General features: G+C 41.0%; 1 protein-coding gene across 2 annotated transcripts in view; it reads right to left on the bottom strand.

Moving 5' to 3' along the window:
* Positions 1–1225: 1225 nt before the first annotated feature.
* The window catches only part of zswim5 (zinc finger, SWIM-type containing 5), a 65566-nt gene continuing 48007 nt past the window's right edge, over positions 1226–18784 (bottom strand). The window contains exons 4-16 of one of the 2 annotated variants that reach the window (XM_014999599.2): positions 18372–18520; positions 16567–16717; positions 15646–15822; positions 15388–15564; positions 14728–14874; positions 14468–14605; positions 11975–12126; positions 10951–11053; positions 10733–10868; positions 9748–9905; positions 8653–8816; positions 7315–7396; positions 1226–6291 (exon numbers count right to left, since the gene is read on the bottom strand). In XM_014999599.2, coding sequence (XP_014855085.2) covers positions 5429–6291; positions 7315–7396; positions 8653–8816; positions 9748–9905; positions 10733–10868; positions 10951–11053; positions 11975–12126; positions 14468–14605; positions 14728–14874; positions 15388–15564; positions 15646–15822; positions 16567–16717; positions 18372–18520 — 2597 coding nt within the window. In that variant the 3' untranslated portion in view covers positions 1226–5428. The remainder of the gene's footprint in view (positions 6292–7314; positions 7397–8652; positions 8817–9747; positions 9906–10732; positions 10869–10950; positions 11054–11974; positions 12127–14467; positions 14606–14727; positions 14875–15387; positions 15565–15645; positions 15823–16566; positions 16718–18371; positions 18521–18784) is intronic. The other variant, XM_014999600.2, reaches the window with a different exon arrangement.

The raw sequence follows: 18784 nt of genomic DNA, 5'->3' as shown, positions 1-18784 counted from the left end.
ATGAAAGGTTTGGAGCGGCCTAGTCCAAGGTTCTGAAATCTGTGGCTCCTTTAAAATCAAGTAAGAATGGCTTTTAATTATGAAAGGTAACTAGATAGGGTTCTTTTAGCATATTTATATCATAAGATGGCATAAAATAGGAGGGGCACCAATGGCACAAGGATTTCATCTACGCAGAGAGTTCAGCTACAGTGCAGTTCATTTACCTTTTACAAAAACTGTTAATAGAAATACAATTTATCTTAATTTCATTAGCATTCAAAATAAAACGGTTTTTTTTCTTCTTTTTCTTTTTTAGCTCTATATCATGTTATAATGTTAACCCATCATCATAAACATACCTGAAGTGTTGCCTTGATTATTTCATGCATGTTTGAGAAATCCTTGAATCTCCCGTGGCAACCATTCAGCTGTGGAAAACGCCTGGTGGACCGAGCACCGCAGTTTCCGGGCTTCCATTTTCTCACAGCAGCCACTCCGCCCTCTCAGCTCCTTCAGACTAATCAGCAGCGATTAGAAACACCTGGTGGAGCTGCTAACCTCGTTATGCTAGCTGCTTCTCAGCGCAACGCAGGTGAAAACGTTGTTAAATGGCTAACAGAGGAGCCATGTTGTGACGACTTCCTGGAGGCGGAGTTTCAGAAAGAGACGGAGACCCAATTTCAATTCGTTAATTTCTTTTAAGACATATTTGATAAATACAGGATTTCTATAACAACTGAAGGTAACAGTTACTTGATTGTGCTATAAAATGGCACTATGTGTCTGGAAAATACATGCCGCCTGTTTAATTGAAGATTTTCCTAATACCTTCCTGTCTCATTAATAAGACAGCTTATATGCTGTTTAATAAGACATTTACACATTCCTAGGGTCAGTTTGGTGATCAGAACATGAACTACATCCAGGTGTAACTTTGCTGCATTTTAAATAATGTGACAATAGAACCGTAATAATTGCACAGAATGTTGTAATTCAGTTCTAACGCTCTGTTTCATAATACAAATAAAACTTTTATCTGCAGCCAAACTGAAAAATGTCAATATTATACCAAATGCATCAAACCCACTTTCACATCTAATCTGCCAAACATAGCAGCTAGTTTGACATCTAAACCAAATTTTATTTTTTTAAATAATTGTAAATAAATTCAGGCTAAATGCTTACTCTAGAATTAGAGGGGGTTTTTGCGCTCAGTTTCTTAACAAAATTCCAACCATTGTCATGTGTTTCACACTTTATTCATAGAAAAGCACTGAGATCTCAACACAAATCAATATAAAATGGTAGTAGCGTTACATAAATAGTAATAAAATCTTGCTTTATAGACAGTAGCTCAAGAAGTCGCACAAAAAAAAAGGTACAAAAAAAAAGTGATGATAAGCTATGATACTTCTGTGGCAACAAATACTGGAAATACCTTTTCAAAAATCAGTAGCACAAAGAGGCAACAAACACTTTCAATTATCCCATAAGTTAAGTATGGATCTGAAACGAAAACAAAACGGGGAGGTGAACTATATCTCTACTAGCAAACAGTAATCTCCTACAAACAAAAAAAAAAGACGAGGGGGGGTAAAACTTAACAGAACCCTCAGGAATTAAGTTTCGGGTTACGCAGTCGGTGAAGTGGTGTCGCCTGTGGACCCTTTTTCGAAAACCTGTTAACTTTACGATGTCGAAGCCTCACATCTTTTATTTTTGCATAAGCTGGCCGTGCGTGTGTGCGCTGCAGGACGGCGGAGGGGAAACGCCGTGACACACAGCTTCACATCCTAGATCGACAGAAGAGGCATCCGACCGCATGGGGACAGAAACAAGTAAACGGCTGTAATGTAAAAAACAAAAACAAAAAAAACAAAGCCAACTCAGAGAGAATGCTTTTTTTGTTTTGTTTTTTAAAATGATTTTATGAATAAAACAGGCCATCAGGTAATGTTGCCAACACAAATGTTTGTGTTATCCCGTCTCACTGCAGAGTAACCACGCAAGAAGACACCGAAGGCTTCGGTCTTGATAATAAAGGACAGAAATAAAGTAAAAAAAAAAAAAAAAAAACTTTGTACATTGATCGGTCAGAAAGGCATTTTCTACCATTGGTTAATTCTTTTTTTCCCTCCTTCGCCTCAAGCTCAAGAAGTTGCAGCAGATGCAACATCGACCCAATGCAAGCACTCTTCCTCTTTTCTCCCTCCTGTCCTCCTTCCTTCCTTATTCTTCTTCTTCTTTCTGATAGTGGTTCGGCCCACCAGGTCTCGCCCTCCACACTTCCTCAATTTCATTCCTGGGTGAGACCCTCAAAGTGGTTCTGCATAGTCAGGTTTAGTACAAATCAGTTTACAAATGTATGCCTACCTCAATATTCCCAACTCTTAAAAAAAGCAAAAAAATATAAAATAAAATAAACCCTGCTTTCTTTTTGGAAAGAAAGCAAGTTTTTGTCATTGCAAACGGAATAAAAATGAATTATTTTTTTTAGCAAAAAAAAGAACAAAAAAAAAAAAGTACACAGGAGCACCTGAGAAATGCCTTGAAATTTTTGCTCTTACAAAAGAAACGGCGTCAAATTTCCCCCCACGCAGAACAGTTCAAGTACACCCCGCCGAAAAAAACAACCAAAAAAAATAAAACACATAACATACTCATTATAAATAATTAGAACTTTACAATTTTCTCAATTGACACTTTATTATTTACAATATCTTAAATGCTTAATGCTACTATTTTTTGTTTTTGTTTCTTTAAGTGATGTCCCTGAGAACTGAGTTTAGCCTTTTTTTTTCTTTTTCTCTTTTCCCTCCTCAGTTTTTCCCCCCCATTCGTCTATCTGCAATTTTTCCTGATCTGAAAAAGGCGCAGTTATCATGACCGACTTACCCGGGTACAGTTCGTAAAAGTTTGCTCTCGTGGAATGTCGAAGCAGATAGGAAAAAAAAAAAAATCCCTCTGTTCCAGAACCCTTCTACTCATGTAGCCTCTTTTATTTAAATACAGTCTGGTTCTTATTCTGTGTGTCTGCCATTTCAAACTCACTCAGTGATTAGAAAAAAAGTTTGAAAATTAAAAAAAAGTCACAAAAGAATCAATAAATAAATGCTGAAGCAGGCAGGAACGTACTGAAGAGGTAACTGTGTGAAGTGCTTGTATATTTTAGTCTGATCAGTTAAAGACTTAAGCTCTTGCTTAGGCTGCCATCAGAAATGACATTTTGCCACCAGGTGAGACAGCAGACCGTGGAGAAGGTAACCAACCATGCCAAGCCACGAGGTCTCCAATACTTACAATGAACGCACCAAGTTGCGACAAAATACAGTAATTTCCGTGTGGTTCACTGTGCATCTCTGAAACCTTTGGGGGGAAAAGGCCACTCGTCTTCACAGTAAAGAATGATACAAACCAGTAGTATTCACAGGAAGGTTCACAGCTTTTTCCATCACAAGAACAAAAAACTGAACACATTTTATGGTTATTTAGCCCTAATAATTTTACACAGCCATGTTCATTTTTCCATGTTTGATTTTGATCAAACATGGATGTGAAATGTGTCAAATCATAAGGTTAGGGAATTTTTTTGAGCATATATATGCTATATGCTCTATCAAAAGGTAGATTTAATCCATGCCTTTTTTTTGGGGGGGTGGGGGGGGTCAATTTTCAAAAATTAAGTTCTGACACTGGCGCATTACATATTGTTAGCTAATGTACATGTAGCAAAAATATGCAAAAAAAAATGATCTTGGAGGAATCTTAGCATTTACTTTTGGATGTTCACTTGATACTTTAAAAAAAATCTTTTGAAAAACCAAAAGTAAAAAAAAAAAAAAAAAGGACATTTTGTCAAGTAGCAAATTTTGGCGAGAAAATGTTTGGTGGGAAAACAGGTAGCATTAGAGACTTTTTAAATGCAGAATATAAGGGGTTATTTATTTATATTACTGTAATTACACAATAACTGTCAAACAATTTTGTTAACTAGCAAACAATTATTTCAAGTGGTTAAGGTAGGAGAGCTAACTAGAGGTAAAGGATTTAGCTAAATGCTACTGTTAGCATTAAAAAGATGCTAACGGTAGTAAGGTACTGTTAGCCTAATACCTTACTGTCCACTAAACGTGATGTAAATTTCCTCATTAGTCTGTGTGACTGATACCTGAGCATGGCGACAATACAACTGTCCTTCAAAGGGTGGCGCTAAACCAGTCAAGAACAGTAAAATTTGTTGACTTCTTCTTAAACAATAGTGTTTGAAAATGTTGCTGTTTTCAGTCACATTAATGCCCCCGTGAAACTATAGTGAAAACTGCATAACTACTTAAGCAGTTCTTCTTGGCAGAAAATTTTCAAAATATGCCCAGCGTTTAAACAACACAAGTGGGTAAAATTCTCAGTTTTAGCCAATGTTTTTGTGATGGAAAAGGGATTCAGGTGACAAACTGATTTACGACCAAATTCCAGGTCCAAAATTGTTGTCAAAGTTTCGCAACAAGACACAAAGATCGCCAGCTTAATGTCACCGAGTGATGAAACTAAAAGATATACCTGAATTAAATCGTTGACTGAATGTTGATGTTAGCGGTGACGCTTTACGCTTTTCAAAGCTTTGGCCACAAACAGCAGAGTTAGCAGTGAAGTGGCATCTCAGGACACGAGGAGCGTGTTCACCTCATCAAACATGGCATCTTATGTCGCTAACAGGATGACACAAAGCATACAGTGTATACAAGAATATACTGATGTACACGCGAAGGCTAAACTAGGAACGAAAGCAGCCAGAACGTCACCCTCAAAACATGCACTCTGTAAAGCGTCACCCTCACCATGCAGCAGGTGAAGGTATTTAAATGTTCAACTAGTGAGAACAGGTAGCCGTGTTATCCGTCCTCTCTGCTCTAAGAAGCCCTGAATGAAATGAGAGGCAATTCCTAACAGAGGAGTTAAAGCCGACAGTCGAGGTATGACCTTAACACTGTGCGTTTTCAACCACTGTGTGTTCTTTATGAAGTTCCCTTCACTTTGAGATGTCAAGTCTTCTTAACCTCTACAAAGACTACACACACGCCCAATCCAAAATGGCCGCAAGCCACCAGGAAGCAAACATTTCTTTTGCTATTATAATAACATTCTTTTAATGTTCTGATCATTTCAAAAATATTAATTGGTTGAGTTTGATTCCTTGTTACTTCTGCGACACTTTAGGTCCCGTCTTTTGAAGCAACGGTTAATGTGGAGCAAGTACAGCGAACACTTTTTGGTTCACATTCAAGAAACGAAACACAACGAAAACGTAAGACTTGGTCAAGAAATGGCTCAACATACAGAAGTAAAAATCCAAAAACAAAATAATAATAATAATAATAAAAAAAAAACTTAAATAAACCAATAAGTTTAACTACTTCCCAAAAAGAAGGTCTCTGAGGCAGGGTTAAGGTCAGCCGAAGCGCTCCCTGACCAACATCATCAGTTTCTTTTTGCCCTTGTAGATCTGTTTCAGGTTGTCTATGAACTGGGCGAACTGAATATGGCCGTCCTGTGCCAAAAGGAAAGTTTCCCGTGCTTTGCTGAGGAACTCTATGAACTCCCCGTAGTGCCGCGGACTGATGTGCGTCAGTCGAGAGTGCGTGGTGTTGATGTACGCCGAGATGGTGGCGTCCAGAAGCTGTCGTAGCGGCGCCTTGTCCGTTGACATGAGCTTCCCAGAGTTCCTTCGCCCGGGGATGCCGGCCAGTCCCGGCGCCGTCATGGTGCACCGCCGCAAGATGTCGGACAGCACCGTGGCACAGTGCACGCTCTTCACCACCAGCGGGATGATGGCTGCGAGTTCGTTTTTCCCCAAGGAGTGGCTGAGCGCGCAGGCCCAGAGCACGTCGTTAATGGCCGGGTGCGTGTCCTGGTTGTAGGCGAGGTTGAGGTGAGTCATGGCGAGAGACGCCAGCTTGAACGACCGGAGCGGATACCCCCGGTGCTCCATGTAGCGTGCGATGGTGAACAGCTGCGAGTACGTCATGCCCGTGGAGGCGGCGTCGATCACAATCTGGTAGGCCGTCTCGAAGGCGATGTGGTCCTTCTCGCAGAGCGTCAGAGCCGACAGGGCGCAGTTCTGAGGGTCTTTCATGGCGCACTGCAGCGCCAGTGTCCTTGCGCAGCTGGCCAGCTCCTCCCGCTGCGGGTAGTCCAGGCTGAGGCGCAAGATGGTGTTGTGGGACATGACGGTGGCCGCCACGATGCTGGTGGCCTCTGTCGGCGTGAACAGAGTGTACCAGCTCTGCAAGATGCTCACTAATGCCCGCAGACCTGACGGGAGAGACAGATGGGATTGGACACTCAGTGCGTTGCCAGTTCTTCAAAGATGGCAAGGGAAGGAAAACAGACACAAAGACTCGATCACCATCATTTAGTTTGAACTTTTATGCGGAATCCTTGCCACTGATAATTTTACTACCAGAATTATTTGCAAACGTCCAAATAAGAGCCTTTTGCCACATGGTATTTATTTGCTGAAATGTTTAAATTTCATGATTAAGACACACAAAAAACAATCCAGATTTCGTCGTGGTCTCCCCCAGCATGTTATCAGCCTGGCGGGTCACCAGGTTTTACTTGCACCCCCACCAGGCTGAGCATTGTTTGTCGTCTTATTAGGTTGTTTATGTTTGCCTTGTTTGTATCGTTAACTCAAAAACACACTGGATGACTGCCTCAGCACTCTACCATCAGGCTTAGCAGGTTTTCTTGGGTAAAACTTTCATCCATTTTTGTAACATGCACAGTAAAGTAGTATAAATTTAACCCTTGTTTCCAGAATGGACAGACTGTAAATATCTTGTAAAACTTCTTGAGCATAAGAATTCAAGTTTTACACAGTTTGGGCAGGTTACTGGTTTCTCAGAGAGTCATCATTGCTAAAGCTGCCAGCTTTGTTTCACCCAATAAGACAGAGATTGTGTCAACTTATAACCATACTCTGCACTTTTTCAGTCGTGTTTCTTTATCATCGCTTCCCTCTAATCTTTTCATAGCACTTCTGGCAGTTTCTTTAAAATCTCTGCATAAATTTTTGTCAACCAGCAGAGTTACAGCTCTCTCTCCTGCACTATCATCAAATTATTAAATACCTTATGGAAAACTGATGTTTATCCCTCCGTGTGGTGAACTGAGCATATGTTTGATTATCTTTTTTTTTCTTCTTTTTATTAAAGTCAAAGTCAGCCTTAAAGCTGAAAATCGAGACAGACCGCAGGGACTGTAATTAGAGATGGAATCCTGTTTTTCTTGCTGCGTCTCAATGGGGTGTCAAAAAAAAAAAGTGAAACATACCGACTTCAGTGGCGCATGTTACCAGCCAGCGGACCATCTCTCTCCTCCTCCAATTCAAAGTGGACAGTGTCATTCTCATCACCTGGAAAAACACACAAAAGGAGTAAGAACAAAGCTGGAAAATATGTAATAACTATTTTTAAAATCCACATCTTAAACCTTTGCTCTCAACTTTAAATAGTAATATCCTTTATATTTAAGGTGAAAATTACAACACAATGAACAAGACGCGATGTAGTAAGTAAATAAATGAGTGTTAAACGTTTTAGTGACAGAAACACGAAATGCTTTTACGTTGATGTTTTCAGCCGAAATCGTCATGGTAACGCTGCAGCTAGTAAATGTCTGGCATAGGTTACCGTTATTTTCCAAAGCCATTAATATACCTTTTTATCCACTTTCTTTGCACATTTTTTGTGCCACTGACTTAAAAGACAGTTGTTGGAAAAACGAACTTTGCAACAGGAATTTTAGTTAAAAAAAAATGTTATTACTGAAAAGTCCACGTTGTTGAAGTTCCTTCAGATTTTCATGTTTTATTGTTTTCAACTGGTGAAGATATTCCTGCTTTTGAGTCAATCTGTGATTTTTAATATCTATGATTTGCAGGGGAGGGGAGTGATGGAGATATCAGCAGATCTGTGCAAAAAAATAAACCCTGCAATAATCCAAATAAAATTAACAAAAAGACACACACACACAAAAAAAATTGTTTAAAAATTTTTTTTGGCAAAAACAATTTCTTTTAAATCCTTATCAGGCATCAAAAGGGATGAGAAATTTTAAAAATGTATAAATATTTACTATATATGGTAACGAAAAATAAATTAAATATGAAAACATTTTGATTCGTAACATTACGGCACAAAAATAATGCTTCAATAATCAGTAGATTTAAACATATTTACAGGTTATTATTAAACATGCACTATAATTTTATTCATAGCAGCTTATGTGACACTGAGAAAAATAGCTCAACATCTCTGAGCTCAATATTTAACTTTACTTTTTGCTGTTTCTTACTTCATTGAGGTTATTTTTAATTTCTCCATTGATTAATGTTTCAGCTGTAGAGCACATTTTTAATGCGGCAGGATGCTAATCTGTTGCGTTTCTCTGTGGAAAGGTTCCTCCATTGAGTGGGTTCTTCTCGTCAACAGCGTTGACTCTGTGTGGGATGCCAATTTGTAGGGTAGAGTTTTGACAGTCTGTTGAAAGGAAACTTGAGCTGCGGCAAAAGTTTCTGTAGTGAAACTGTGATAATTGCAGCCTCCCTTTCTCTCTCTCACACACCCACACACACACACACACACACACACACACACACACGTTCAGTACCTGCAGCCCCAACTCCAACGCCACATTGAGCAGGGTGATATCCGGCGGACTGTCTGCAGGCGTGGCGATCTTAAAGGCATCCTGGGCCAGTTTGAAGATGAGGGAAGAAGAGTGGATGTTTTTCTGAATGGCTTCCAGCACCGTCCGCAGTCTCAACATGTCTCCTTGTTGACAAGTGGGGAAAAAAAGAGGAAGAGGAGGAGAAGATATTAACAACTGGTTTGCTTTAGTAAAACCTTTTCTGCTGCCAAAGGAGAAAACCGAGATTCAGATTTGAAATGTTTCTGTGACCAAAGAAAACTTCCTCGTTTGAAGGATCCCAACATGTCCGCCCAAAGGAGGAACTTGATATTGTTGCTGCAACCACAATTACAGGGCAAGATGTATGTTTGTTAGGCATTGTAATATTGGTAACAAGTATTGAGTATGGTTAAAAACATTCGCCAAGTGTGGGTTATGTAAAGGAATAAAAAGTTTGTAATCGTGGGACTTTCCAGACACTAGAAAGCAAATATGGTTTGGAAAACTTTGACTTTCTTTGTTTTTTCTTTTTAAATCCCTTCAGGCCAGTTGTCATATAAATAGTTCTTAAGTGCTTATCATACAAAAATAGGCTTTAGGGTAATTTCCAGAACCTAAAAACAAACGGTCAGCACTGCAGACATCACACACAAATGAAAGACAGAGAGAATCTGCGGACAAAATCTTGTACTTTAAAATGGAGAACATCAAGTCGGACGCTGTAATTCGGGCTGGGGCAGAGAGGAAGTCGGACATCTTCATATTTGTCGTTCTTGCCCCAGAGCTTCAACTTCAAGAAGAAATTGGGATATAAGTTGTGATAAATTTACAATTTAATGGGGGAGAGCTCAATTAGCGGCTCGTCCCACTTTGTCAAACGTGATTAATAAAATAAAACACCTGCTTGGAAGATTAATCTCGTAACGGCCAGAAAAGCCGTTATGAGAACAATAGCTGAGGAGAGAAGTTTCTGCGACTACATTTGAGGGGATTTTATATAATAACAAAATGGCCTGCTGTTGTGCTTCAGCTGCTTTTGTTTCTACTGATCTCTCTTTTTTTCTTTTATATTACCTTTAGCAGCAGTTAGCATGGTGGAGGCGAGCTCACACTGCTGCGACTCCAGGTGGCCGAGAGTGAACCAGCGCGGGTATCTGCTGGGAACGATGGAGATGCCGTGGTGAGGGTGGCCCACGTCCCCGGAGCCCGCCGACGACTCCAGGACAGGAAGCCTGGGGGAGGAGCAGAGAAGGCGCTACTAATGTGGAACACACGTCATGGAGACGACAGGTTAAAACATGGAGCCGTGCCGGGTCACTGGTTTAAAAAGCTAAGTCTAAAAGCGCGGAGGCTTTCCCCGCTCTACGATTTAAAGTTTGCTCATTTAGATGCCACAGAAAGTGTCAGAGAGAATATTCATATGGAGCTTCCCCTCCTCCGCCTATTGCTGCCAGGGTTCGCACACTTTTCCGCACAGTAAAATTCGAGCACTTTTTCAAGGTTTTCCGGCACCACACGTTGGAAATTGAAAATAAATAAATAAATAAACAAACAAAAAACAATACAAATGAAGTAAAGGAGATAGTTTCAATTCAGAATTATTCTGACATCATTTATTTCTTTTAATAATGTCTTCTGATTGTTTTCTCCATTGAAATTTTGTGTTTGCATATGATTAAAATACCAATTTATAAAAAAAAAAATCCCAGAATTTCATAAACTTTGCTTAATGTATAAAATATAATATGTTATATTTTCAGGACTACGTCTACAATATTCATTTTTTTGACTTCCATTACACAGATCAAAACTGTGAGCTTTTAATATCAGGCACATTCAAGGACTTTACACAGAAATCCAGCGCTTTCCAAATCTGGAAAATGCCTAATTCAAGTTCAAGGATTCTCAAGGATTTCAAGAAATGTATTTGAAAATCTTGCGTAAATACATTCTGGTTATCCCTGGAGAATCATTTAGCCCACACATTTAAACATAGGAGTTGCATCTTTCTTTTTTTTTTTTCTTTTTTTTTTTCACGTGGCCCTGAAGAATCTCTCACCTCATGGCGCGGAGAGCCACCTTGTACGCCAGGTCTGCGTCGTGCGGCAGCAGAGCCGAGAAGAGGTATTTGGCGAAGGTGTGCATGGGAACGCTCTCTCTGTGGATGACTTCTCCGAGGCCGCTGAACGGACCGGCTGAAACCGAGACGGAAAAAAAAAACGGGTCACGTTTCGTCGAACCCGTGCGCGACGCGGAAACGAGCGGCGGGTAGCGTACCCTCCAGCAGCTGCACGGCCTGCTTCCGCAGCGTCTGGACCAGGAGGTCGTCCAGCTCCAGCTCCTGCAGCTTGGAGACGATCTGCTCTTCGTTACGACACACCTGGGCCACGGCGAGAAGACAAAGTGTCGTCAAATTGTTATCTGACGAAGCAGGAAGTCGACCGATTCACTCTCAGCACTTTGAGACAGACGGGATTCAACTCCAGCCAAAGATCGACACAGAGGTCCGTCTAGTGCATTTGATTGGGGTTTTAAACGTCTAAAACATTAATATTGTCGCTAATTCCAATGACATTAAGAAAGGTCTGCGGCAGCAACGTTAAACCCTCCAAAGCAGATTACCATTTGCACAAAGAAACGCTCCCCGGATTTCTTCCAGTGCGCCGAGAACTTAAGTGCTGCGACTTTCTGCTTGTTTTTCCAAGAAAAGAAAAATGCCGTGACCTTTTCTATGCTTTTTTTTTTTTTTTTGCCTGACATTTACTTCCAGCTGATGTTAAATTATAGTGATTTGCCATCAGAGAAACACTGTCCTCAACGGGATTTATTTTTTTATTTTTTTTTTTTAAATATGGAGAGAATATATTTTTAATAAAGCACAACCAATATCAAGTGCAAAAGTAATTACCATTGATGTATTTCACGTTTTGTCATGCTATTCGTAAGCCTGTCACAGTGCCAAATTTTACTGGACGATAAATTGTCCAGATAATTATTGCGATAAACAATAATATCGTTGCGTGGAGTCCATTTTCTAGTAATATATATAAATCATGGCATAATATCGCAAACTCACCCTCTCAAAAACTAGCAAACTTTCATTTTGTAAAGAACAATTAACACTGGAACTGGAAGATACTTTAAATATCCAAAATAAAGAATGGCAACCAAAAACAATAAATAAATGACATTGGAAATCCCCCAACTCTCAGGACTTCGTCTACAATATTCAACACACTGAAGTTTGTGGCTGTGATCGCGGTAAAGCTCAAGAGGTTTTGAATACTTTTGCAAAAATCACCTTGTCCTGGGCGTACAGTCCCTCTGGCATGATCCTCTGCTGGCCCATGCCCATCAGGGCCACCTCCAAGGCCAGAGTGAGGTAGGACTCCCCCACATCTGGACACCCCCACACGGGCACATGGTGGTAGACCGGAGGTCTAGGATCGCCTTCTTGGAGAAAACAGGGACAAGACCGAACATCCACATTAGTAACCGGTGAGAAAATCAGAGGAATACGTATTTAAAACGCTAAAAACAATGTGCTGCTTGTGTTCTGTTCAAGCTGCGTCTATGTTCAGTGTTCATTTTATTTATTTCTTTAATATATATATACATTTCAGCTCTCTAAAACAGAAAAAGGCAACGTGCTTCACCAGTTATTAGTTTTAATTAGATACCATAGAAATAACAAAAGAAACTGCTGAGACAGAAGGAGTCGCACAAAGCCCACCTGAACTCGAACCTGAGCGTTTGTAGCACATCAGCCGCACGCTTTGGTGTTACGGATTCATTATTTTTAACAAAATATGCGTATATCTTTTTAATTAAATGGGGAATAAAGCATTGTTTGTAACTTCGTTTGAGCTCGTTTGGTGAAAAGGCTGCTTACCCAGCACTGCTGCTTTATAAAGTATAAGTGAGAACAGATGCCCTGGGAGCCTCAGCTGTTGATTTGTTTTCTCCTGCTCCCCTCCGACCCCCACCGCTCTACCCCATCATTCAGCTTAAATCCCCTCTGAGCAACAGATCCCCCTAAATCCTGTTTATTCCAGGGATATGTGGGTAGGGAGCCTGTGCTGGGAGAGCGCGCATGTGGTGAGTTAGAGTGGAAAAATGGAAACAGATTTTACAGACTTTCCCCCTCTGGTACGGTCAATTTGTTTCTTCCGAATCAGCGGCTCAATAAGTTGATTTGATAAAGCTGAGGGGAGGACAGGGGGAGGAGGCGGTTTGTGATTGGACGACACAGAGGCCGAGTCTAGCCAGTGCATAAACAGATGTTTCCAGCTGTTCTCCGTTGGTTATGAAAATATGACCACGGAGCTGAAAATGAAACTAATTTGCTTCATGTTCCACACGCAGCACGGTGCCAGTGGTCAGCCAGCATTGTTACCCAAAGCTTTTAAACAATAATAAAAACAAAAATAAATAAATAAAATGCAATGGCCGCTGGTGCAAAGAGGACAAGTCAGGAAATTCAAATGGGGTTGGGTTCTGTGCATACCACACTCAAACTACAGGGGCGTGTTGAGTGCAGCCCACTCAGTTTCTATTACTTTATGGCTGCATGCAGCCTTATAGCAAACAGTCGTTAAGAGCGTTTCCACTTTAGGAAACTCTCCACGGAAATAGAGTCGTTTTCTGGTGTCGTTATTTATGCCTTTTTTTGTTTTCATAGCCTGTAATAGAGCAAAAAAAACAAACAAAAAAACCAGATTACCCAGATAAAAATGTGCTCCATAAAACTACCATGGAAAGGTAGAAAGGTTCTTATTTTGATTTTACCCAAAGCCTTATGAGGAGGGGGGGCGATTTTTACATTGAATCTTTACATGTTGTATTTTGATTAGCTTAAGCCTATAATGTCTTGAACTTGGTGGATTTCAAATCCCACTGAGACAAAAGTAGTAAAACTTTCCAAAAGTAATATTAGTTTGGAAAGACTTCAACAATTTAACAATCTAAAATAATTCAGTGTAGTTCTTTTTTTTAAACCTCTCTTTAACCAGGCATAGAGTCGAGGTCGCTTTTTCCAAGACAGACGCCAAATGTTTAAGAGTTCGACTAATATTTCAGGACACTTTTTTTTTTTTATTGTCCACTACAAAATGAATGAAATAATGGTTAATTACTTAACCAAAATGACACACTCCAAAGCTAAGACCGAGCCCAAGAACAAGAGGAAAAAAAAAAAAAAAAAGCTTGACCGGTCTGGAGCCCTCCATCTGTGCCCTGAAAGTATTTGTAATCAGTAGTGAAGAAGAATAACTCTTGGAATCAATGGGTTTAATTTGCCTTCACTGCAACAGCAGCACAAACACACAACAGAAAGTCCAGGAGAGAGAAAATGAGGATTCACTGTGATAATGTTTCAGCCAGCAAAGTTTCAGCACAGCATAAAAGCCAATATATAAACCAAAGGCTGAGGAGAGACACATTCTGGTGGTACTTTCATGAATTTTGGAGGCTCAAGATGGGATAAATGCAGCACTTTAGCTGAAGTCGATGTTAGCCAGGATTATTTAGCTGTACGGTTAAAAACGCAGCAGCAAGGTAGTTTTAAGCAAAAAATGTGAATGTAAACCCTTGGAATATGTTGCAAGTTTTCAAGCATTAAGCATGAATTTTCCCACTAGCTAACACCTAGCTAAAATGTAGAGTTTAGTTGTCCCAAGCTACAAGCTAGCTAAGAGCTAGCTAGCTCTTTTAGCCAAAACTCTCACTCTTTTAGCTAAGTGCATTTCTGTCAAGGTAAAATGAGGAAAACCAAACCATATAGTTTTTTTAATACCTCCGGTGTCCATAGAGTTATCATCATCCATGCGGCACGTTTCTGTGAGCGTGATGAACAGACAACCGATTGGGTCTAATGGATGACCCACCCAGCCTTCCAGGTTGGTGGTGGAGGTAACATTTCTCTGGAGAAGCTCTAAAAGCAGGGACGGGGAAAAAACCAACAATAAAATAAAACAGTCAACATTAAAAAGTACTGCAACGATGCTCCCGATCTAGAAAATAAACTGTGCTCCCTAATGTTTCTAATGTTCGAACCTTTCTTTTGGTGCTTGTAGATGTCCATCTGCCTCTGCTGCTGGAGGCGAAGCGTGTTGATGATGGCGACAGCCAGCCGCAGCGCTTCTCTCGTGTAGCCGTGCGATCGCAGGGCGTCGACGCGGGCGCACGCCGTCGGGACGTGGTCTGTGTGTCGGGAGAGAAACGAGGTGAGGTCAGGACAGCTTCGCAGAGTCAGACGGCGTATACGTATACACACACGCACGCACACACACACACACACACACACACACACACACACACACACACACACACACACACACACACACACACACACACACAGGGTGCAGTCTCAGCAGAAAGCCAGTGTGTGTCTGATAGGTGGCTTAAGTTGCAGAATCTGACAGATCTGAGCTGGAAAGCTGCTTACTGCAGATACTGCCGCGAATATCAGCAGAATTACTGTGTGCGCGAGAGAGCGCGCGAGTGTACTGGGTCAGCTTTCAGCGAAAGTAAAGGACGTGGGTGGAACAATCACAGAGGTGCTGTCATTCAGGGAAAATACGTTTTTATTTAGCCCCCTAAATAGCAAATTGAAACTGAGATTCTCAGCATAAAGAGGAAATGAATACATAATAACTCCACGCAAAAAAAAAAGAAAAATCACAGTTTCAATGGGAATGTGGATTGAAATAGCACCTAGCCAGAGCGGCAGCCCCTGTGGGTTGAACAGCAAGCTCTCCCCTTCCCTCTGGTAGGACGGAGACATGTAGTAGTCGCTACTGATGATCCTCTGCAGGTGGCTGTCCTGCCAGTGGAGGTCGCACGCCTCGACGGCGCGGCTGAACACCGTCCGCCTCGGTCTGGACAGAGAGTCTGACACAAACACCGACAGCGATGAGAGGCCCTGAAAAGCGCAGCTTTGAGGAAAAAGGAGGCGCGCGCGTCGGTGCAGACCTTGAGCGAGGTTGCTCTGCGGCAGGGCGTTGGTGATGTTCGGAAGCTCGCTGCCGTAGTTTCCGTCCTCCAGCGGGCAGACGTCCATGTCTCCCCACTTCTTCAGCTGCTTCAGCCAGCCGCTCTTTTCCTCGCTTTTACAGTGTGGATTCAGCACCACGCACACCCACAGCGCACCTGGGGGCAGCGGGAGAGGAGGAAGGGGGTCAGGTGTTTGGAGCCAAAGGAAATGGAAGCTCTGGAATGCAATTTCAGTCGCAATGACATATTTAATGTTTGTGGTTACAACATGGCAAAATGAGAAAAATATCAGCAGACAGGAATAGTTTCGTTATGTACAAAGACGAAGAAAACTGAACGTAGGTTTTTTTTTTTTAACAATCTGAACAAAACTCTCTTTAGGTCAAATTTGATTTGGGGTTACTTTTAAGACATTATGATCAAAACAAAACAACAAAAAAAAGATGATCAGTATTTGTTTTACGCACACACCTCCCCCCCAGCTGTGCCAGCTGTCAGACGCCTGCATCCCAGAGAAAAATGATCTGACCGTCTGGCTGTTATTTCTGTCTGTGTCATGATCTCACTTGCTCACTCGGGAAGTGTTCTTATTGACCTCCTAAATGCTGAGATTGATTGCAGAGAAGTTGAGCAGCGCTATTGATCCGTAAGCCTTTATCGTTCGCCGCATGCCGAGAGCAAGAGGAGAAGCTTGGGAGGAAGAGGGTGAACAGCCGTCCACTGGGGAAAAAAAAAAAAAAACCTCCTACATTTTAACCAAACTAGGTGAATCCATATTTGTCCTGGCTGAAGGATTCTGCCTGACCTGCAGTGACCTGTGAACCCCACTATCAAGTCGCCTAAAAAAAATTGTAAAGAAAATTGATACATTTGCCTTCCTGGTAGTGTGTAGCCTCTTACCCAGTTCATCCCAGAGCTGCCGGCACTTGTCCGTCATCCCTGTGCCTTGCTGTCTCCACAGTGACAGTCGAGGGTCCGCCATGAATTGCTCCGTTATCAACGTTAGCATTCGAGCGCCGTTGGAGTCCCGCATCCGGAGCATCTCCCGTACCTGAAAGGATCAGCAGCTTGTGAGGAATTCACCGGGTCTGGAAAAAAGTCAGCACTGTAACACGCTCTACGTTCTCCCCAACGGTAAAGTCAAAGTAGCTGTTTGAGAGCAGATGGAGGAAAAAAGCTAAACAGGAAGGTAGACGTATTCATTTTTTTTTGTCCTTTGGTTTCAGACTATTTTCTGTTTATTTAGGCAAGTGTTTTTCTATGCTTGCCTAAGATTCACTGGACATCAGACTGCGTAGGAAACCAGACCACCGACTGAAGAAATCTTTAGTTCCTTTAAAGAAGTGAAAACGTTGAGCACTGTTTGGCAGAAAGCATGTTTAGTAATGAAAGCGATTAAAAAAAAAAAGTTAAAAAAGGATTGGCGAGTGTCTAATAGGAGCACAATTGAAAGGTGGATGGAAATTGTATGTTAAGATGAGAGTGAATGGAAAACACAGAACAAAGACTGTAGAAAGTCTAACAACTTTCATTGGATACTACAGAAAAGAAGTAGATTAGCACGCAAATGGAAAGCCCAGTGTTACACAAATGTTTTGGATGTGGACACAGGCCAGTGTAAGGTTCTCATTTTACAATCTGCTGTTGCACCATTTCCCATCTTGTCACACTGAAAAATGTATGTTATGTAGGTCTGCAAGTGAGGAAATTAAACAGATTTTGTGTAATTTATGTAGGCTGGAGATGCTACAGTTATATGTACCTAAGATAGAATAAACCATTAAAATGCTTGGCAGAAATGCAACATAAAATACCGGGGTTTTAAGACTGCACAAAATTTAAAAACATGATCTAATTAAAAATATTATGTGGCAATTTACATGATTCCTCAGTTTTGCAAATAACGTGTCGGCGTGTATTTGTATTAAACCAACCACGAGAAAACAAGAGTTACTTAGGTAATGCTAAAATAAGCAAACATTAGCATGTTGCTACACAGTACAAACATTACCAACTACGTCTATTAAGGAATTACTCACATTAGCCTATAAGTCAGTATTAGATAACAGCATAAAATGTCAGCAACCAGCAGCTAATTTTAACTGCTATCCTAGTAGCTTATGTCCTAAATAACTTATTAGCTAAAATACTAACACTGGCAAACGTGCTAACGTTAGCATATGACTATCGACTGCACACATTGCCAAACTGAAGCTAGGTATAATGTTCACATGAACTAACACACTGCTTTTAGGTCACATTAGCTAATATGTTAACGTAGCAACAATCATCTGCTGTAGTAAAGTTAGTTATGTAAGTATTACAATTTGTTTTCAAGTAAACGACAGAAATATGTAACGGCATTTATGCACTAGTTTTCCTCAGGCCTGTCGTAAATTTTAAAGTTTTCAAGACTTTAAAAGACAGTTTTTTAAAATGTTAGCATACTCTGATGACTGGTTAGCAGCCTGTGATAGTCATGAGAGTTTGCTTCCCTCTCAAATCTCACATTCTGCCAGAAAAGGTATTTCAGAAAGCATAATCAAACACACTCAAGTTGACTTAAGCTAGATGAAACACAATATCCAAAGGACCCTCGTTGCTAGGTTTACCTTCAAGTTTTCAGGTGCAAACAATCAATCTGACACAGCGAATTACACGGTAAATCCCATTCTAATCCACACATATGATTTGGTCACGCGAACCTTTGCAAACATGGAGTTGAGCTGCTTTCCGGAGCCGTAGTATCCTCCCTGCGACAAAAACTGTTTGACCTGCTCCCTGACTTGATCCTCGTCCAGATGCCAGCAGTTATCATCATCAATGCTGGCGCCTGCAGTCGGGTCTGGAGCACCTGAGAAGATGAACACGGACAGTGAATGACAAGCGTAGAAATCTGGAAGTACAGCGAGAAGCGCCAGCCCCGTCTTAAAGCTGGTGTTAGTAGAATAAAGTGTATATTTTACATGGATATGTTCTGTTCTTAATTCTAAGCTCAAATTGACCAAAGGAGCTGTTTACGGCATGAAAAAAAACTGGACTCGTAAAATCTTCAACTTAATACAGACACTTCTTTCAAGATGCAATCGCACAACGCTAATGAAAACTCTCAACTCTG

This window comes from Poecilia mexicana, unplaced genomic scaffold, assembly GCF_051168715.1.
Source record: "Poecilia mexicana isolate PSO_F unplaced genomic scaffold, ASM5116871v1 scaffold_17, whole genome shotgun sequence".
Lineage (NCBI taxonomy): Eukaryota > Metazoa > Chordata > Actinopteri > Cyprinodontiformes > Poeciliidae > Poecilia > Poecilia mexicana.
The sequence above is the reverse complement of the archived record's forward strand: the minus strand, read 5'-3'. Positions and strand labels throughout refer to the sequence as shown.